The sequence below is a fragment of the Oncorhynchus keta genome, chromosome 2 (genome assembly GCF_023373465.1).
Source record: "Oncorhynchus keta strain PuntledgeMale-10-30-2019 chromosome 2, Oket_V2, whole genome shotgun sequence".
In the NCBI taxonomy this organism is placed as follows: domain Eukaryota; kingdom Metazoa; phylum Chordata; class Actinopteri; order Salmoniformes; family Salmonidae; genus Oncorhynchus; species Oncorhynchus keta.
Window position 1 is genome coordinate 14,363,063 of NC_068422.1, and position 22,545 is coordinate 14,385,607.

Consider the following 22,545-nt stretch of genomic DNA (forward strand, 5'->3'; position numbering starts at 1 on the left):
ATAGGATTCTACAGTATACTATAGAATTCTATTGTAAGTACTATAGTATTCTATACTGCCCTACCAAGCAGAAAGGAAGGACCTGCTCATTTGGTCAAAAATGAGTTAATGTCATTTTGCTACATTAAATACATGCTTAATCACGTGGACAAGTATCCTGCCTCTATTGTGTTTTGGAGATAATGAGGGGTCATTTTTAGCAGTAACTGTACTAGATTACTGTGAAACCAAGGTAAATAAAAGCTATTTTTCTCAGTTCCACGCAATGAGCAGTTACTGCCTTTTTGCTTGGTAGGGCAGTATAGTAAACTGTAGTATTTTTTATGTGGGTATGCAGTCGTTTCTTAACGTACCTTGCATCTAGTTGGTTTCCAGTAGGCCATGCGAGCACTAGTGTGTGACAGGTCATGTGAGTGATCTGGCCTGAGAACAACATGCCTAAGAGGTGATGTCTAACTCAAGAGATAGAGCTTGTGTTTGAAACTGGCAGAAGACTCATCACTCTTTGATGACATAGTTTACACTGCCCTCTGTTGGTGATGGGAGAGCATCTATGGAAGTTCCTTTCTGAATTCTCCACTTACCTTCCCAGCAGAAACTGAGCATAGTCCACTTTACTTCCCAGGAGAGACTAGCATAGTCCACTTTACTTCCCAGGAGAGACTGAGCATAGTCCACTTTACTTCCCAGGAGAGACTGAGCATAGTCCACTTTACTTCCCAGGAGAGACTAGCATAGTCCACTTTACTTCCCAGGAGAGACTGAGCATAGTCCACTTTACTTCCCAGCAGAGACTGAGCATAGTCCACTTTACTTCCCAGGAGAGACTAGCATAGTCCACTTTACTTCCCAGGAGAGACTAGCATAGTCCACTTTACTTCCCAGCAGAAACTGAGCATAGTCCACTTTAGAGAGACTGAGCATAGTCCACTTTACTTCCCAGGACAGACTGAGCATAGTCCACTTTACTTCCCAGGAGAGACTAGCATAGTCCACTTTACTTCCCAGCAGAAACTGAGCATAGTCCACTTTACTTCCCAGGAGAGACTGAGCATAGTCCACTTTACTTCCCAGGAGAGACTGAGCATAGTCCACTTTACTTCCCAGCAGAGACTGAGCATAGTCCACTTTACTTCCCAGCAGAGACTGAGCATAGTCCACTTTACTTCCCAGCAGAGACTAGCATAGTCCACTTTAGAGAGACTGAGCATAGTCCACTTTACTTCCCAGGAGAGACTGAGCATAGTCCACTTTACTTCCCAGCAGAGACTGAGCATAGTCCACTTTACTTCCCAGCAGAGACTGAGCATAGTCCACTTTACTTCCCAGGACAGACTGAGCATAGTCCACTTTACTTCCCAGGAGAGACTGAGCATAGTCCACTTTACTTCCCAGGAGAGACTGAGCATAGTCCACTTTACTTCCCAGCAGAGACTGAGCATAGTCCACTTTACTTCCCAGGACAGACTAGCATAGTCCACTTTACTTCCCAGGACAGACTAGCATAGTCTACTTTACTTCCCAGGACAGACTGAGCATAGTCCACTTTACTTCCCAGGAGAGACTGAGCATAGTCCACTTTACTTCCCAGGACAGACTGAGCATAGTCCACTTTACTTCCCAGCAGAGACTGAGCATAGTCCACTTTACTTCCCAGGACAGACTAGCATAGTCCACTTTACTTCCCAGGACAGACTAGCATAGTCCACTTTACTTCCCAGAACAGACTAGCATAGTCCACTTTACTTCCCAGCAGAGACTGAGCATAGTCCACTTTACTTCCCAGGACAGACTAGCATAGTCCACTTTACTTCCCAGGACAGACTAGCATAGTCCACTTTACTTCCCAGGACAGACTAGCATAGTCCACTTTACTTCCCAGGACAGACTAGCATCGTCCACTTTACTTCCCAGGACAGACTAGCATCGTCCACTTTACTTCTCAGCAGAGACTGAGCATAGTCCACTTTACTTCCCAGGACAGACTAGCATAGTCCACTTTACTTCCCAGGACAGACTAGCATAGTCCACTTTACTTCCCAGGACAGACTAGCATAGTCCACTTTACTTCCCAGGACAGACTAGCATCGTCCACTTTACTTCCCAGGACAGACTAGCATAGTCCACTTTACTTCCCAGGACAGACTAGCATCGTCCACTTTACTTCCCAGGACAGACTAGCATAGTCCACTTTACTTCCCAGGACAGACTAGCATAGTCCACTTTACTTCCCAGGACAGACTAGCATCGTCCACTTTACTTCCCAGCAGAGACTGAGCATAGTCCACTTTACTTCCCAGGAGAGACTGAGCATAGTCCACTTTACTTCCCAGGAGAGACTAGCATAGTCCACTTTACTTCCCAGGACAGACTAGCATAGTCCACTTTACTTCCCAGGACAGACTAGCATAGTCCACTTTACTTCCCAGGACAGACTAGCATAGTCCACTTTACTTCCTCAGACAGACTAGCATAGTCCACTTTACTTCCCAGGACAGACTAGCATAGTCCACTTTACTTCCCAGCAGAGACTGAGCATAGTCCACTTTACTTCCCAGGACAGACTAGCATAGTCCACTTTACTTCCCAGGACAGACTAGCATAGTCCACTTCCCAGGACAGACTAGCATAGTCCACTTTACTTCCCAGGACAGACTAGCATAGTCCACTTTACTTCCCAGGACAGACTAGCATAGTCCACTTTACTTCCCAGGACAGACTAGCATAGTCCACTTTTCTTCCTTGGACAGACTAGCATCGTCCACTTTACTTCCCAGGACAGACTAGCATAGTCCACTTTACTTCCTCGGACAGACTAGCATAGTCCACTTTACTTCCCAGAACAGACTAGCATAGTCCACTTTATTTCCCAGGACAGACTAGCATAGTCCACTTTACTTCCCAGGACAGACTAGCATAGTCCACTTTACTTCCCAGGACAGACAAGCATAGTCCACTTTACTTCCCAGGACAGACTAGCATAGTCCACTTTACTTCCCAGGACAGACTAGCATAGTCCACTTTACTTCCTCAGACAGACTAGATTAGTCCACTTTACTTCCCAGGACAGACTAGCATAGTCCACTTTACTTCCCAGCAGAGACTGAGCATAGTCCACTTTACTTCCCAGGACAGACTAGCATAGTCCACTTTACTTCCCAGGACAGACTAGCATAGTCCACTTCCCAGGACAGACTAGCATAGTCCACTTTACTTCCCAGGACAGACTAGCATAGTCCACTTTACTTCCCAGGACAGACTAGCATAGTCCACTTTACTTCCCAGGACAGACTAGCATAGTCCACTTCCCAGGACAGACTAGCATAGTCCACTTTTCTTCCTCGGACAGACTAGCATCGTCCACTTTACTTCCCAGGACAGACTAGCATAGTCCACTTTACTTCCTCGGACAGACTAGCATAGTCCACTTTACTTCCCAGAACAGACTAGCATAGTCCACTTTACTTCCCAGGACAGACTAGCATAGTCCACTTTACTTCCCAGGACAGACTAGCATAGTCCACTTTACTTCCCAGGACAGACAAGCATAGTCCACTTTACTTCCCAGGACAGACTAGCATAGTCCACTTTACTTCCCAGGACAGACTAGCATAGTCCACTTTACTTCCCAGGACAGACTAGCATAGTCCACTTTACTTCCCAGGACAGACTAGCATAGCTTCTTTGAGATTATTCATGAAGGTAGAACGAGGGTGCCAACTGGAATTTGATTTATTCATCCTGTAAAATAGATTTTTAGATTTTTAAGTTTCTTGTCAATAATCTTTCACAAACCAAAATGTTAGGACTAAACTCCTCGTCTCTCCTCCCCCTCAGGTTTGGAGTCAGGTTTCGCCACTCTGCCCCGCCTCTCCCGTTCAGCAGAGCTTCAGTCGCAACAGGGAGGATCTATTTCCTGTACCCCCAATGTCCACGGCTGCTCGCTCACCGATGTCTCCGCCCTCCTGAAGTCCTCCGCATACTCCACCCTGACTTCTGACCCCGGTCACATGACCCAGTATGAGTCCCTGACCTCCATGGCCTCCTTCACCTTTGACCTGGGGCCCTCCCTCATGAGCGAGGTGTTCGGTTTGATTGACAGCCCTAACGGCCACCTAGAGCCCAGCCATGCCTGGGTGGCAGAAGAGCCAAGCGGCTCTGCATTTGTGTTTGTGACCAATGAAGGCTCGGAGATGGACTCGGAGATGGATGCCACCACTGCCTCATTGGTGGATTCTCTGCTTCGAGAAGACTGTAGCAGCAGGAAGAGTCCATATGGGATGGAGTGGGAAGAGGAGGAAGAGGAGGCGAGGAGAATGGAGATGAATGGAGGTGGGCAGCATCTTAAAGGGGCGGTGCCTGATTTAGTGATGGGCTCCCCGTCTAGACAGAGGCCTGCTATGGAGAGTGAGAGGTTCCAGGGTGCCACTGATGTGCTGGGGGTGCTCTACGGAGTTGGAGGGACCCTGAAGGGGCAGCAGATTATGGATCTGGAGGGAGAGGTGACCATGGGCCAGACCATGAAGAAAACACCTTACATCTGCATTACCCCTGATGAGGAGGAGGAAATCAAAGTCTGAACAGAACCGACAGACTAAATGGACAACAATTATTTTAACCAGTAGTACCTAGTACAGATGGGATTGGGATTATTGCTTAATTCCTTGTAAATACTTTTGTTATAAGAAATTTTTTTTTTCCATCAATGAGGATAACTTTTTGAGCTGAGTCATCCTTGAACCCTTCTTCATCATATTCTAATATTCATTGGAGAAATTTAATTTTATAAGTCGTCAGAAGACGATTTGTTGAAAGATTATGGAGGCTGACAGTTCCCCAAGCGAACATACTGTATGGAAGGAGCTTGAACAGGCTAATAACAGCTTTTAAAAGAGGTCACTGGAACCAGTGTCGAACAAAGAGATGGGGTAGAAAGTGTCAGAGTGTACCAGAGAAAGTGGTCGTTGGACACAGAGGAGTTACCATGGAAACACTAAAGATGTTGCTCAACAGTGTGTAAGTCTGTTAACAGCTGGTTATATATAGTCAGTTTGGACTTCCTGAGCAAAATGCTCAATGTGTGACTTCATAGAACTATTCAATGCAACAGGCAGGACACAAAGATGAAGCAGTAGCCATTTCTAGCCATTCAAACACTACACCAAGAGAGAGATCTTAAGTTTTAGAACATAACGTTAACTACAGGAAAACAATCATATTTTGGCTGGTGCTTACACTTTTTATTGGGCTACAGATACAGTGTGAAGCACAAACCCTGAGAAATGTACTCAGAAGTTAAATAGAATAAGGTAATTTTGTACAATGTTGTAGTATAAGTATAATGTTTGGACAGTACGTTTGTTAATTCACATATTAACATCATACTCCATTTCGAAATGTTTCTCAAATTCATTATGGGTCTAACTCATATTGCTTTTTGAATTGATAGTCACCTGCTTGTCTACTATTCTGTCAACTAATGGTTGAATCCTCTTTTTAAAGCAGTGTCTTCTATCCATATAACTGTGCTGCTGTTGACACCAATGATATTTCTATAATGATAATAATACATGCAATAAAATGTTTTTAATTAGCATTAATACTTTATTTACATGTCTGAAAACATACTGTACTACAAAACAGCTCTAAATAAATCACAACATATCATGCATATACAGAGGCTTCAAAGACTACTCACATCCCTCGTATTCCCTCGTATTCCAGACACAACAATCTCACCCATCTACATCTACACCATAAGGACAAAGTGAAAATATGATTTTAGAAATGTTTGCAAATGTATTGAGAATTAAATACAGAAATATTGAATTTACACCCCTGAGTCAATACTTTGTAGAAGCATCTTTGGCATGTCTGCTTTTTTTTAACCAACTGTATCTACCAATAGGTGTTCTTCTTTGTGAGGCAAAGGAAAACCTCCCTTTGTGGTTGAATCTGTGTTTGAAATGTACAGCTCGACTGAGGGACCTTACAGATAACGTAGTCATTCAAAAATCATGTTAAACACTATTATTGCACACAGTGTGAGTCCATTCAACTTATTATGTGACTTGTTAAGCACTTTTCTACTGCCATAAAAAGGGGCTGAATACTTATTTACTCGAGACATTTCAGCATTTCATTTGTAATTCATTTGTACAAATTTTGAAAAACATAATTTCACTTTGACATTATGGGGTATTGTGTGTAGGCCAGTGACACAAACATCTAAATGGAATCTATTTTAAATTCAAGCTGTAACTCAACAACATGAAAAAAGTCAAGGGGTGTGAAACAAAGCACTTGGACTTGGCTGCAGTAGCCCAATACATCTCTGGCCTTGATACGCAACCAAACAAGGTGACACCAAATGTCAGGTTACAGTCTACATTTGTACCTAAAGCATAAGAAAACTTCTTTACACACGCTTAGATGACACTCTATATCTCTACCTCATCACTGTGCTATAGAGGTCACCTGTTTGCTCACCAGTACTGGGGGCTTGGGTGGTGGGATTTGAGGGGGCCTAATTGCACCCTTTTTGTTCGGGGCCTTCTTCAGGACCGGAGCTAGGGGCTTGGGTGCAGGGTGTGGCTGGGTTTTGGGTGCCTCTGCTGGGGCTGGAGGTGCTGGGGTGCTGGGTCTGGAGTATGTAGCGACCACCTGCTCTTTACCAGGGATGGACCGCTTATGCTGAAAGAAGGAACTCCTCGCTGTGGAAAGAGAGAAAGAGGTAGTTGGGTGTTGAGGATTGATTGAGGATAAGTCTCATTGTGACTATATATGTGCATTATTATATTAGAGTATTTGTCTTTACATCGACCTGAAACTAAACCTGTTGGTTGTGGTAGTGCAACAGTTATTTATGACAACAGTTTCGTCATTAGAAGCCGTTGGTAATTTTGGCCACTGCTGCCATAGAACGTGGCTTCCTGTGTACTAAAGTGGAGCAGTACTTTGCCACTTATGCTGAGCTGGACTGTGACACCACATGAGCTCTATGGATGACTTCAGCGCTGTCAATAAATAGCGTTAGCTCGCTACCACATGAGTTCTGTGTTTTACTATGCACCATTAGCATGTAATGGAATGGCCGTGGAGGGTCACCTACGTTTGTATGATGAGGTGATTGTCAGTATAGCTTTGGGGGAGTCCGGTGGGGCCTCTAAGATGGGTTCTAGTGATTCTGATTCAGGGCTCTGCTTCTGGGTCGGACTGCAGACAGACACCGGTGGTGGGGAAGGAACCAGGGTTGGGCCAGGAGACAGTTTGGGGCTGGGTAGTGGGGATGTGTTGTGAACCAGTGTTGGGCTTGAGATGGGGAACGTGCTCTGGGTCTGGACTGAGGTACGGGTAAGTGGGGTTGAGCTAGGTGGGTCTGAGGCAGAGTTCCCCCAGGTGGTGGTTCTATGAACAAAGGAGCCTGACTTGAAGATGAATAGACCTCCACTGTTCTGTGATCCTGAGCTGAGGAGGAGACGGTTGGTGTTAGATAGCACACTGTTATAATTAAAAAGTGAACAAGTAAACTCTGTTCAAATGCCTATTGACAATGTTTCATTCCTGTTCCGTCTGTGTGTGTGGTACCTGATTGTTTTACAGAGAGAAGGATGAGAAGGGGTAGAGGAAGAGCATAAGGAAGAGGAGGAGGTAGTTCTGGCAAGGTTCTCTTTCCCAGACTCTGAGGGTTCAGGTTCTAACAAGGTCAAATCTGAGACCCCAGGAAGATCAGGAATCTCAAAGTCCACCTCTGGAAAGGAACACAACATAGGTCATGTTGCATAAAAGATCCATAGACCTACCTAGCTTAGCTCAACACAGTAAGATAAACATGAATGGTCATAAGGCATTCAGGCAGCTCGCTCTGGTATCATAGTGGCGAACTTCCACAAATGTCATGCAAACCAACTCATCACTTAAAGGACTCACAGTACTCCTCCCCGGAACATAAGTAAACAGAACATTGAAGGTGGTACTGTACCTTCTGGAAACAGGCTGCTGGAGTATTTTATGAGAGGCTCAACCACCGCCACGACCTGGACAGAGGAGGCAGACGCCATGTCCAACAACGCTGCCTCCCTGAGAGAGAGAGGAAAATAGAGAAAAATAGACACCGGTATAGAATTGGATGGAGGAGAGGAAAATTGAAGTAAGACAAAGAGAGAGGGAGGGAGAAAGAAAAGAGGTTAAAGTCAACTACTAAATAACACAGACCTAATCAGATTAGTAACAACAGCTAGTGAACAACACTTAGACAGGGCTATTATGACAGACAGATAGCTAGACAGTGTGGTTCAGTTTCCTCTCTCTGTCACCGTGTCAGTAGTACCCACCCCTCCATGTGAGGCCACAACAGATTGGGACCCAGTACTATGGCAATGTTACTGGGACTCATCCTGTTAACCGCCTGCTGCTCTGACAGACATGACAGGAACTGTACCAGGTACCTAATAGAGGGGAGGAGGGAGAGAGAGAGAAACAGAGAGAGCGAGACGGAGACAGAGAGAGAGAGGCAGATAGGAAGATATTCACAATCATCACACACCCTGCATCATTCTTGAGTGTTTATAACTTCACACAGGAATCTTTCAAGATCACAGGAGGTTGGTGACACCTTAATTGGGGAGGACGGGCTCATGGTAATCGCTGGAGCCGAATTGAGTAGAATGGTATCAGATACATCAAACACATGGTTTGTTGCAATTCCATTCGCTCCGTTCCATACATTATTATGAGCAATCCTCCCCTCAGCAGCCTCCACTGGTCAAGATCTGAGAGAGCTATGTACCGGAGGTTGTTGTAGTTTTCTGATGGTAACTTCTTCAGCACAATTTTAAACTGCTCAAGTTTGTCTGTCAATTCTTTCTCCCTAAATAATGACGGGGACAGGCAGAGAGACGTTTTATGAGGAGAGAGAAATTATATAAAGACACTATAAACTGTATGCTTCTAAGATGTAGACCAATCAAGGACCTTACCCTGCTGCTTGAAACCAATCATTGTAGAGTTCAAAGGTCATGAGAGGTTCAGGCAGCTCTCTCAGGTAGCTTTTCAAAGCCCCTACATTGAAAAAATAGAAGATGCTGCTTAATGCCTACGTGTTGTTGTACAGTCAAGTAAACACATTTGAAACTTGAAAACCTTGAATAAGAAGTAGTTTCAACAGGGACATTCTCTCTGACCTGCGACTGCGTGAGGGTCAGTGAACTCGCTGTGGTTCATGACTCCTCCATCCAGACTGCTCTTCAGTCTCTTCACTACCGAGGCTGCTGCCGCCAGACGAAACAGACCCTGAGAGAGAGATGGAGGGAGAGAGATAGAGACCAATTTTATCCAGGAGGGCATTATCGTAGACTGGCTAGTTAATTAATTAAATCCCATTCACATGAATACCATGAACTAGATGAATAATTTCAGTCCTCACCTCCTCCCTCATGGCGGTGTGCAGCAGCATGTGAACACACTCCTGGATGGGAACAGCGATCTCCCTGCCGCTGTCATACAGGTGCGTCAGCAGGGGCTCCCCGTATACCTTCCCCCTAGAGTTGTTCTTCTGGGAGTCTATGGTAACACATACTGGTGACACACTGGACAAATACTATGTACAGTAAGTAAGCCTGGGTATTGTAACTGCAAACACACACACACACACACACACACACACACACACACACACACACACACACACACACACACACACACACACACACACACACACACACACACACACACACACACACACACACACACACACACATACATTCATACACATACAAACCTACTCATTCAAGGGATTTTCTTTATCTGACTATTTTCTACATTGTAGAATAATAGTAAAGACATCAAAACTATGAAATAACACACATGGAATCATGTAGTAAACAAAAAAGTGTTAAACAAAGATTCTTCAAAGTAGCCACCCTTTGCCTTGATGACAGCTTTGCACACTCTTGGCATTCTCTCAACCAACTTCATGAAGAATGCTTTTCCAACAGTCTTGAAGAGGTTCCCACAAATGCTGAACACTTGTGGCGGCTTTTCCTTCACTCTGCGGTTCAACCCATCCCAAACCATCTCAATTGGGTTGAGGTCGGGTGATTGTGGAGACCAGGTCATCTGATGCAGCACTCTCCTTCTTGGTCAAATAGTCCTTACACAGCCTGGAAGTGTGTTGGGTCATTGTCCTATTGAAATACAAATGATAGTCCCACTAAGCGCAAACCAGATGGGATGGTGTATCACTGCAGAATGCTGTGGTAGCCATGCTGGTTAAGTGTGCCTTGAATTCTAAATAAATCACTGACAGTGTCACCAGCAAAGCACCCCCACGTCATCACACCTCCCCCTCCATGCTTCATGGATGGTGGGAACCACACATGCAGAGATAATCCGTTCACCTACTCTGCGTCTCACAAAGACACCAAAAATATCATATTTGGACTCATCAGACCAAAGGACAGATTTCCACCGGTCTAATGTCCATTGCTCGTGTTTCTTGGCCCAAGCAAGTCTCTTCTTATTATTGGTGTCCTTTAGTAGTGGTTTCTTTGCAGACATTCCACCATGAAGGCCTGATTCACACAGACTCCTCTGAACAGTTGATTTTGAGATGTGTTTGTTACTTGAACTCTGTGAAGCATTTATTTAGTGGAAATCCCTGGAATGAGTAGTTGTCTCCAAACTTTTCACTGATACTGTACATACATGCATACATACATACATACATACATACATACATACATACACACACACACACACACACACACACACACACACACACACACACACACACACACACACACACACACACACACACACACACACACACACACACACACACACACACACACACACACGCACACACACACTATTCACCTGTTTGATTGTGGCTTTCTTTTAGCTCAGTAATGTTTCGTTCCAGGAAGTCATGGGAATTCTTATGATGTTCTGCTTGTAGTTCCAGCAGCTGAGAGGGCACAAACCAGGCACTTATCAAATTGAATTCCTAATAGCACATGATAATTAACAAAAGTAAAACACAACTTGAAAGAGAGGACAATTAGCGGGCCACACTCACACGAATGAAGTAGTTGGCATAGGCCTCTTCTTTAGTGGCAAAGTGATAGAGATCTGCAGAGTACTGATCCTGTAGAGAATGAATAGCCATACCAACAGTATGTATGTAAGAGGCTAAAACTACCGCAGGAAACAACAAAGTGTCTTAAACAGTAACACGTAATAGGAGTGACCATCCAACACCTTGATACTCTCCAGTTTCCTCCAGGCCTCCTCCACCTCTTCTTTCAGCCCGTCCTGCTTTGCCTGAGGGCCCGTACTGGCCTGGGACCTGAAGGGGCAAAGTCATTCATGATCGGAAGCCAGAAAGAAAATGAGAGGACACAATGGAGATACTGATCAAAGGTAGTTATTATAGATGTATAAAGGAACTATACACTGGTGGGAGGAGCTATAAGAGGATTGGCTCAATGTAATGGTTGGAATGGAATAAATGGAACTGTGTCAACCACTACCTCCACTGGTCTGGAACATATAGGGTCTGTCACCTATCCGGCGACAATAAAACATCTTAAAGTGCTAAATACAATCACACAGAATGTGTGACCCACTTGTTGAGTGCATTGTGCCAGTCCATTGTGAGTTTTGCAAACTGCTTCTTGTTTTTGAGAATCTCTGGAAGGTCTTCCTACAGATGGAAACAGAGTTAGTATTTATATGCTGAACAACTAATCAAAAGGCTACCCAGACTATTTGCATTTTTTTGCACTGCTGCTACTCGCTGTTCATTATCTACACTGTACATAGTCACTTTACCCCTACCTACATGTACAAATTACCTCAACTCAGTACCAGTACCCTCTGTATATAGCCTGGATATTGTTATTTTATTGTTGCTCTTTTATTTTTTAACTTTATTTAGTAAGTATTTTTCTTAAAAACTACATTGTTGGTTAAGAGCTTGTAAGTAAGCATTTCACGGTAAGGTGAAGGTAAGGTAACACCTGTTGTATTCGGCGCACGTGACAAATAACATTTGATTTGATTTGATGTGATACTACATAATCACAAACTTTCATTTTCGTCCAAAAGTGTCTGAAAGCCTCTTGCTCCTGCAGCCCTTACCTCACTGAGCTTATTGAGAGGCTCCAAAACCTCCTTCTCCAGCTTCAGCTCAAATTCAGCCAGTGTTTTGGCCAGATGGTTCTCCATGAAGCAACACATCTCCAACACTTTCCTATCAGAGAGGAAAAAGGCTGATTGATTTATTGACTAATGTTTGACTGATCATTTGGATGATGAATAAATGGTTTGGCTACATAAAGTACCTGATAGAAGAGTCTGCATCAAAGTCTTTAAAGCTCTCAGCCATGCTAACAGAGAGCAGCATGAGAGGGAGTTTTTTCTGGAGAGAGACATAGTTTTGTATTGATAATCATAACAGATGTAAGTCAAGTCAAAGGGAAGGGATGAAAGGTGAAAAAGAGGAGATGTTACCATTCGTCTCTCTGTGTCCAGCCCTAGTTGACTCTGCAGACAGCCAAGCAGCTTCTTGTGAATAACCTGCGCTGCCTTCTTGGCTGGCTCCACCCGCTGCTCCACCTAAGACCAATGAAAATGACAGATATAGAGTGTGTCTTATGTTCACAGTGTGAGCTAGGTCCCAAATGTATTCACCCTTCACGTAGTGAACTGAACGACTGCTATCCCCTTTATAATCTGCCTTAATGCACCACAACCAGATCCTCTATCCTCCTCTATCCCCCTCCTCCTCTATCCTCCTTTATAATCAGCTTCAACACATCATAACCAGATCCTCTATCCCCCTTTATAATCAGCCCCAACTCACCATAACGAGATCCTCTATCCCCCTTTATAATCAGCCTCAACTCACCATAACGAGATCCTCTATCCCCCTTTATAATCAGCCCCAACTCACCATAACGAGATCCTCTATCCCCCTTTATAATCAGCCCCAACTCACCATAACGAGATCCTCTATCCTCCTTTATAATCAGCTTCAACACATCATAACCAGATCCTCTATCCCCCTTTATAATCAGCCCCAACTCACCATAACCAGATCCTCTATCCCCCTTTATAATCAGCCCCAACTCACCATAACGAGATCCTCTATCCCCCTTTATAATCAGCCCCAACTCACCATAACGAGATCCTCTATCCCCCTTTATAATCAGCCCCAACTCACCATAACGAGATCCTCTATCCCCCTTTATAATCAGCCCCAACTCACCATAACGAGATCCTCTATCCCCCTTTATAATCAGCCTCAACTCACCATAACGAGATCCTCTATCCCCCTTTATAATCAGCCTTAACGTATCATAACCAGATCCTCTATCCCCCTTTATAATCAGCCCCAACTCACCATAATGAGATCCTCTATCCCCTTTATAATCAGCCCCAACTCACCATAACGAGATCCTCTATCCCCCTTTATAATCAGCCCCAACTCACCATAACGAGATCCTCTATCCCCCTTTATAATCAGCCTCAACTCACCATAATGAGATCCTCTATCCCCTTTATAATCAGCCCCAACTCACCATAACGAGATCCTCTATCCCCCTTTATAATCAGCCCCAACTCACCATAACGAGATCCTCTATCCCCCTTTATAATCAGCCTCAACTCACCATAACGAGATCCTCTATCCCCCTTTATAATCAGCCTTAACGTATCATAACCAGATCCTCTATCCCCCTATATAATCAGCCTCAACTCACCATAATGAGATCCTCTATCCCCTTTATAATCAGCCTCAACTCACCACAACGAGATCCTCTATCCCCCTTTATAATGAGCCTGAATGTACCATAACCAGATCCTCTATCCCCCTTTATAATCAGATTTAACTCACCATAACCAGATCCTCTGTGAGAAGGTCAGTGGCATCCTGTGATCTGTTGATAAGAATCAAAAAAGGCTTTCAGGACGTTTTTGTTTTGCAGTGTGTTGCAGTATGTGCATTTATTATGGATCCCCATTAGTTCAGCAGCCACTATTCTTGGGGTCCAGCAAAGTGCAGCTCTATGGGAGATTAGTACACATGTAGCTCTTCCACTGTCAGTCAGATGAGATCAACATCCTAAAGTTAGAGTGGAGGCTAATGCTGTGGGCTGCTGTGGTTTAGATAGGAAGCAGGCCAGATAGAGAGGGGGGAGGGGGGTGGAGGAGAAGTTGGCTGATGAGGGATACTGCTCAAGCCACCCCCTGTGGATAGGTCAGGTACCCCCAGGAGTCCTAGTACCCATGGTTGAGAACCACTGCCCTAACCCACTGTTTTAGGTTACTTACAGGTGAAGATGGAGAGACAGAGTGAGTGAGAGAGACAGGCAAAGAGAGAGAGAGATTAATTTGTATTGTTTATTTAACTTTGTTTATTATCTACTTCACTTGCTTTGTCAATGTTAACATGTTTCCCATGCCAATGAAGCCCTTGAATTGAATTGAGAGAGAAAGACTGAGAGAGAGAGAGAGAGAGAGAGAGAGAGAGAGAGAGAGAGAGAGAGAGAGAGAGAGAGAGAGAGAGAGAGAGAGAGAGAGAGAGAGAGAGAGAGAGAGAGAGAGATACAAATATTAGAATCAACGATTAAAGACTAACCCAAAAAGTGTTAGACCAACCCCCAAAAAGGCCTGTGGTGTTGATGGTATACTCAATGAAAGGATAAAATATACAGACAACAAATTTCAAATTGGCTATACTTAAACTCTTTAACATCATCCTTAGCTCTGGCATCTTCCCCAATATTTGGAACCAAGGACTGATCACCCCAATCCACAAAAAAATGAGATACCACGTATTCACCCTACACACCCTAATTGAAAAACAAAAAAACAAAACAAAGGCAAAGCCTTCTCGTGCTTTGTTGATTAAAAAAAGCCTTTGGCTCCATTTGGCATGAGAGTCTGCTATACAAATTGATGGAAAGTGGTGTTGGGGAAAAAACACAAGACATTATAAAGTCCATGTACACAAACAACAAGTGTGCGGTTAAAATTGGCAAAAAACACAAATGTCTTTCCACAGGGCGGGGGGGCAGGGATGCAGCTTAAGCCCCACCCTCTTAAACCTATATATCAACGAATTGGCGAGGGCACTAGAACAGTCTGCAGCACCCGGCCTCACCCTACTAGAATCTGAAGTCAAATGTCTACTGTTTTCTGATGATCTGGTGCTTCTGTCACCAACCAAGGAAGGTCTACAGCAGCACCTAAACCTTCTGCACAGATTCTGCCAAACCTGGGCCCTGACAGTAAATCTCAGTAAGACAAAAATAATGGTGTTCCAAAAAAGGTCCAGTCGCCAGGACCACAGATACAAATTCCATCTAGACCCCATTGCCCTAGAGCAGGGGCTCCCAAACTGGGGTACACGTACCAATGCCGTCGGGGGTACGCCAAATAAAAATGTGATTTGAATTTTGATATATATATATATTTTTTTTAATTCTTCACATTTTTAAACAGTACATTTATATTTTCCAATGGGGCTATACATTTGGGTGAGTTTTTTTCTCACCTGAGTAGCCTCGTTTCACTGCCAAAAATAAAATGAAACCATCTACTGTTCAGAAAAATAACAACACAATGTCAAAATACAGGTAGCCTAGTCAAATTATTAACATCCAATCACATTAACTGTTACTCTGTCGCAGGAAACCTTCCCTCTTGCACAGACCTTTATAAATGAAACATGAGAATTTGAAAAATAAGCCACGGTGTCACGCCCTGGTCTTAGTATTTTGTGTTTTCTTTATTATTTTGGTCAGGCCAGGGTGTGACATGGGTTATTTATGTGGTGTGTTTTGTCTAGGGGTTTGTTGTAGGTTATGGGATTGTGGTTAGTGGGGTTATCTAGAAAAGTCTATGGCTGCCTGGAGTGGTTCTCAATCAGAGGCAGGTGTTTATCGTTGTCTCTGATTGGGAACCATATTTAGGCAGCCATATTCTTTGAGTGTTTTGTGGGTGATTGTTCCTGTCTCTGTTTGCACCAGATAAGGCTGTTTAGGTTTTCACGGCATGGTTCTTGTATTGTTCGTGTTTATCTTTTATTAAAGATTAATTGAAATAACCACGCTGCATTTTGGTCCTCCTCTCCTTCACCGGAAGAACCTTAACACATAGGAGTTTTTTGAGCGAGAATAAAGACTACTTTCGAGCAGTAAGACATATAAAAGCAACAGATACCATTAATTAGAAGGAGCTAGAACTTTCTTATATGGTGAGCTACCGAGTGGCTAGGACAGGCAAGTCCCATACTATTGTGGAAGTCTTCATTCTTCCTGCTGCCGTGGATATGGCTGGGACAATGCTGAGGGAAAAGGACAAACAAATATATACAGACAATGCCTTTCTCAAACAACACTGTTTTACGACGCATTAGTGACATGGCTGGAGATGTTTTGAAACAATTACTGCTTCGCAAACATGCCAGTGAATTATATGCCTTACAGCTGGATGAGTCAACAGACGTGGCAGGCCTGGCACAGCTCCTGGTATATGTCAATTACGTTTATGGGGGGTCAGTTAATGAAGACATCCTCTTCTGCAAACCACTGAAAACCAGGACAACATGGGAGGTTATTTTTAAAGTACTGGACACCTTTGTGACATCAAATGGACTTTGGTGGTCAAGATGTGTTGGTATCTGCACTGATGGCGCAAAAGCCATAACAGGGAGACATAGTGGAGTGGTAACGCTCATGCAAGCAGTTGCTCCCGACGCCACTTGGGTAAATTGCAGCATCCACCGAGAGGCTCTTTCTCCCAAAGGAATAAATGACAGCTTGAAAGACGTTTTGGACATTAGTGAAAATGGGTAACATTGTTAAAGCAAGGCCCTTGAACGCTCGTGTATTTTCTGCATTATGCAATGATATGTGCAGCGACCATGTAACGCTTTCACAACATACAGAAGTGCGTTGGTTATCAAGGGACAAAGTATTGATAGTTTTTTAAAAATTGAGAGACGAGCTTAAAGTTTTCATAACTTGTCTGACCGCTTGCATGATGACGAGTTTCTCACACACTTGGCCTATCTGGGTGATGTTTTTTCTCACCTGAATGATCTGAATCTAGGATTACCGCGAGACTCCGCAACTATATTCAACGTGCGGAACAAAATTGAGGCTATGATTAAGAAGTTAGAGCTCTTCTCTGTCTGCATTAATAAGGACAACACACAGGTCTTTCTATCATTGTATGATTTTTTTGTGTACAAATTAACTCAAGCTTAAGGACAATGTAAAATGTGATATAGCGAAGCACCTGAGTGAGTTGGGTACGCAATTACACAGGTACTTTCCTAAAATGTACAATACAAACAACTGATTCGTTATCCCTTTCATGCCCTGCCTCCAGTCCACTTACCGATATCTGAACAAGAGATTCTCATTGAAATTGCAACAAGCGCTTCTGTGAAAATGGAATTTAATCAGAAGCCACTGCCAGAGTTTCTTGCCTTGACAAATGGTGCTGTTTAAGACACGGATGCCCTTTGCAAACACGCACCTATGTGAGAGTGGATTCTCTGCCCTCACTAGCAGAAAAACTAAATACAGGCACAGACTGTGTGTAAAATGATTTAAGACTGAGACTCTCCAATACAACCCAACATTGCAGAGTTATATACATCCTTTTAAGCACACCCCTCTCATTATGAACAAATAAGGTGGTATATGTAAGATGGCTACATAAAGAGCGAAAGTATTATTTGTGCCCTGGTCCTATAAGAGGTGTTTGTCACTTCCCACGATCCGGGTTGTGACAAAAACTCACCCTCATTCTTATGTTTAATAAATGTCCTGTATAGCGTGTGTGTGGCAGGCTTACAATGATGGCAAAAAACAACATTTGAGAGTGCGCTGACCCTGGTGCTAGAGAGGGTACGCAGTTGGAGGTTGAATGTTTGAAGGGGTACGGAACTATAAAAAGTTTGGGAACCACTGCCCTAGAGCAAACAAAAAACTCCACATACCTCGGCCTAAACATCAGCACCACAGATAACTTCCACAAAGCTGTGAACGAGCTGAGAGACAAGGCAAGAAGGGCCTTCTATGCCATCAAAAGGAACATAAAATTCAACATATCAATTAGGATCTGGCAAAAAAAAAAATGTAATCAGTTACAGAACCCATTTCCCTTTATGGTTGTGAGGAATGGGGTCCGCTCATCAACAAAGAATTCACAAAATGGGACAAACACCAAATTGAGACTGCATGCAGAATTCCGCAAAAATATTCTCAGTGTACAATGTAAAACACCAAATAATGCATGCAGAGTCTCTCTAAGAAAACAAAAACACCATTGTAAATACAACCCATATTTATGTTGACTTATTTTCCCTTTCGTACTTTAACTATTTGCACATCATTATAACACTGTATGTAGACAAAATATGACATTAGAAATGTCTTTATTATTTTGGAACTTTTGTGAGTGTAATGTTTACTGTACATTTTTTTTTGTTTATTTCACTTTTGTTTATTATCTATTTCACTTGCTTTGGCAATGTAAACATATGTTTCCCATGCCAATAAAGCCCCTTAAATTGCAACTGAATTGAGAGAGAGAAAGGAGAAAGAGAGTTGATTTGTGTGCGTTATAATGCTTCAATTATACAGTACAAGTAACAAGTTTGGACACACCTACTCATCCAAGGGTTTTCTTTATTTTTACTATTTTCTACATTGTACAATAATAGTGAAGACATCAAAACTATGAAATAACACATATGGAATCATGTAGTAACCAAAAGATATATTTTACATTTTAGATTCTTCAAAGTAGCCAACCTTGCCTTGATGACAGCTTTGGAATGCTTTTCCAACAGTCTTGAATGAGTTCCCACATATGCTAAGTACTTTTTGGCTGCTTTTCCTTCACTCTGCGGTCCAATTCATCCCAAACCATCTTAATTGGGTTGAAGTTAGGTGATTGTAGAGGTCAGGTCATCTGATGCAGCACTCCATCACTCTCCTTCATGGTCAAATAGCCCTTACACAGCCTGGAGGTGTGTTTTGGGTCATTGTCCAGTTGAAAAACAAATGATAGTCCCACTAAGCTCAAACCAGATGGGATGGCGTATCGCTGCAGAATGCTGTGGTAGCCATGCTGGTTAAGTGTGCCTTGAATTCTAAATAAATCACTGACAGTGTCACTAGCAAAGCTCCCACCACGTCATCACACCTCCTCCCCGCTTCACTGCGGGAACCACACATGCAGAGATCATCCGTTCACCTACTCTGCGTCTCACAAAGACACGGCTATTGGAACCAAAAATCTAAAATTTGGACTCATCAGACCAAAGGACAGATTTCCACCGGTCTAAGGCCCATTACTCGTGTTTCTTGTCCCAAGCAAGTCTTCATCTTATTGGTGTCCTTTAGTCGTGGTTTCTTTGCAGCAATTCGACCATGAAGGCCTGATTCACACAGTGTCCTCTGAACAGTTAATGTTGAAACGTGTCTGTTACATTTATTTGGGCTGCAATTTCTGAGGCTGGTAACTCTAATGAACTTATCCTCTGCAGCAGATGTAACTCTGGGTCTTTTCCTGTGAAGGTCCTCATGAGCGCCAAAAACATCATAGAGCTTGATTATTTTTGTAACTGCACTTGAAGAAACTTTCAAAGTGTGTGCAAAGCTGTCATCAAGGCAAAGTGTAGCTGCGTTGAAGAATCTAAAATACAGTATAAAGCATATTTATTTGTTTAACACTCTTTTGGTTACTACATGATTCCATATGTGTTACTTCATAGTTTTGATGTCTTCCCTATTATTTAAAATAAAGAAAAACCCTTGAATGAGTAGGTGTGTCCAAACTTTTAGCTGGTACTGTATGTCGGGCTTTTCTCAGTTTTAGTTTAGAATTTGTATCATGTTAAGTATTAGCCACTATCGGGAGCCACCATCAGTAATTCCCACATACATTTAGAACTGTCACTTTAGTGTTAGTTTCCTTCCATTTGTAGCCCACATTTTGCATAATTCCATTCCATTCCGTTTACTTTTCTGTCTTCTGTCACGGCCTTGTAAATTGTTCCTGGGGTCGCTAGCATTAGTGGATTGTCACGCCCTAACCATAGAGAGCCCTTGGATTCTCTATAGTGGTTTAGGTCAGGGTGTGACTAGGGGGGTGTTCTAGAATGTATATTTCTATGTTGGTGGTTTTGTATGGTTCCCAAGTAGAGGCAGCTGGTAATCGTCGCCTCTAATTGGGGATCATATTTAGGAATCCCTAACGCTTATTTTGAAGTTTGTGACATGATAATATTAGGCTAACGTTGTGCAATAATTTGGGACATGTAGCCTATTTGAATCATTATGGAACTCAGACTACACATAGCAGTTTAAACCCGGAGCCTGGCACATGGTTCACAATGACTGGACAGTTGAGAAGAAGAATTGATTTAGTTGGCTTCCTGTCATTGATCCTAAAATTCTGAACCCGTTCTCTCCATGTATTCTAGTGAGTCTATTATAAGTATAAGTATAAGTAAAGGTACACCTTATTTAAAGGGATGGCTTAAGATAAATGTACGGAAAACTCTATTGAATGAAAACTCCATGAGAAAATCTGTTGGCCAGCAAGTGGGAGTGTTTTTAGCAATTTTATTGAACTAATTCAGCCCACGCAGGGGACCCACGCCTGCAAAGCCCGTTATGCGCCTGCAGAAGGTACATCTGAATACTAAATACTGAGAAGTGCATAGGAAAGGTGTGCATTTCATAAGTCTGAATTGGGCTCATTGAGAGCAGTGTGATTGATAGCAGTGAAACAGCTGCGGTGTAGCTTTGAACCCCAACTCAGGTCACAGCTAGGTCACATGATTAGCACCTAAACATGTGAATTTGTGTCTTTTGATTGAAATCTATAACAGGAGATATTCCCACCATCTTTGTGAAAGTACCTATGACATCAAGAGCAAGTTCCCTCTTTTGTGTCACTCACTCTCATTTCAACTTTCCTGTTACAACACCAGATGGACACTACATTTTTACTAGAACTTTCTATTTCTACATTCAAGCATTTTCCAACTGTTTTTTATTTTCTTCAACTAAACAAAAGTTCAAAGTTGTCTGCCTGTGTGTGTGTCTTGATAGTTACGGTTACAGTCAGTCAGTCAGTGAGATGAGTGTAGGTAGCTGCTCATCTGAAGTGGCTCTCTACTGGTGCAACCTCCCTGTTAGTTAGCAGGGCTTGTCAATATTCTGAAAACATGTCAGTGGAAAAGAGGCCTGCAAACACACAGCTGGTCTGTGGCAACCTGCTGCAGACACCCTCAGCTCTCAGCCAGGATAGCGTGGGTATCAACAACCCAACGTGGGTGTTCAATGACATATTTCAGATAATCTGCAGCATAATCTACTACATACACATGTAGATTTGGCTTTTGTAAATGTCACATTATTAGGTCAAAGGTCAGCCAGGGGCACAGTTGACTTTTGAGATACATGGGATATCTTGTGGGCGGGGGTGTGCTTTCAAGTTTACACTTTAACCCATTATGTCACAGGCCACATACAAAGTAAAACATGATTTAAACACACTGCACTTGTCATCTCGCCCATTACACTATCTAAAACAACTGTTCATTGTTATTACTGATCTCTCACTCATCCAGACTAAACATTACAGTTATCCACTATTCTCACCTGTCCGTCTGATTCATAACATTGTTCTTCTTACTTTCATACTAAGGATGGCCTGACAATAACAAACTCAGATTTACTTCAGACACCAAAGATGCCCTGTCCTAAGTAGAACTCAGCTGACTCTTCTTAACAAACTCCTCACTCACCAAAAGTTTGTCTAAATGTTTTCCCTTCAACACACAGCTGCTCACAGTGAAAATACGACTAAAACTTAGAACCAGACTAGAGTTTAGATTGTCACAAAACTTGATACATGTAGCATTGGTTACAGAAGTACATTAACTCATGATTGTATTCCCCATTTTATATTGTTAGCTCTATTTTCTGTAATAACTACCCCCCCCAAAAAAAGTCCAAAATGGCACATGAAAGTACTTACTTCCCCACAGATCCTAACTGCTTTAAGAGGTTGAATGATTTCAGCATTGTTGCACAGGAGTCGACCCTCCTCTTACAAACTATCCTTCTGTCTTGAACTCCAGCCAGGACTTCAGTCAGGTATCACCTTGCCAGTGACTGTACTATTTCAATTAGCAAGCACCAATGCAAGTGTTTTTCTTCTGTGTGTGTTGTGAGTGTGCGGCTCTGTCATCCAGCAGTATTCGTTCTTGTTTCGGAAATGTGACTGTCACACAGGTCTGAGAGAAGAGGAAGTTGCTTCAACTGAAGCAACAGCAGGGGGAAGAGTTTTTTTTCTCCAATATCACAATGTGAAACATTATCATGTAATATCTATCTGAGTCATAGATGTATATCCATCTAGATATTGTAATCTGCCTATTTACAGAGCCTTCAGAAAGTATTCACACCGCTTGACTTGTTCCACATTTTGTTGTGTTACAGCCTGAAT

The 22,545-nt window shown here is 42.9% G+C and overlaps 2 protein-coding genes across 3 annotated transcripts in view; one reads left to right on the top strand and one right to left on the bottom strand.

The window, feature by feature from the left end:
• Positions 1 to 5,596, top strand: part of cdc42ep1a (CDC42 effector protein (Rho GTPase binding) 1a) — a 21,813-nt gene extending 16,217 nt beyond the window's left edge. For both annotated transcript variants that reach the window (XM_035758164.2, XM_035758163.2), the window contains exon 3: positions 3,838 to 5,596. In XM_035758164.2, the coding sequence (XP_035614057.1) occupies positions 3,838 to 4,580 (743 nt within the window). In that variant the 3' untranslated portion in view covers positions 4,581 to 5,596. The remainder of the gene's footprint in view (positions 1 to 3,837) is intronic.
• Positions 5,582 to 22,329, bottom strand: LOC118372306 (SH3 domain-binding protein 1-like). Its single transcript, XM_052472493.1, has 18 exons — positions 22,075 to 22,329; positions 13,898 to 13,940; positions 12,514 to 12,618; positions 12,345 to 12,421; positions 12,142 to 12,253; positions 11,628 to 11,704; positions 11,260 to 11,347; positions 11,078 to 11,146; positions 10,876 to 10,966; positions 9,425 to 9,561; positions 9,183 to 9,291; positions 8,979 to 9,060; positions 8,789 to 8,869; positions 8,334 to 8,447; positions 7,982 to 8,079; positions 7,588 to 7,750; positions 7,112 to 7,467; positions 5,582 to 6,713 (listed from the first exon to the last, which is right to left on the bottom strand). Exons 1-18 carry the CDS (start codon positions 22,119 to 22,121, stop codon positions 6,457 to 6,459), a joined length of 2,106 nt encoding a protein of 701 aa, XP_052328453.1. The 5' UTR covers positions 22,122 to 22,329; the 3' UTR covers positions 5,582 to 6,456.
• Between the last annotated feature and the right edge of the window lie 216 nt (positions 22,330 to 22,545).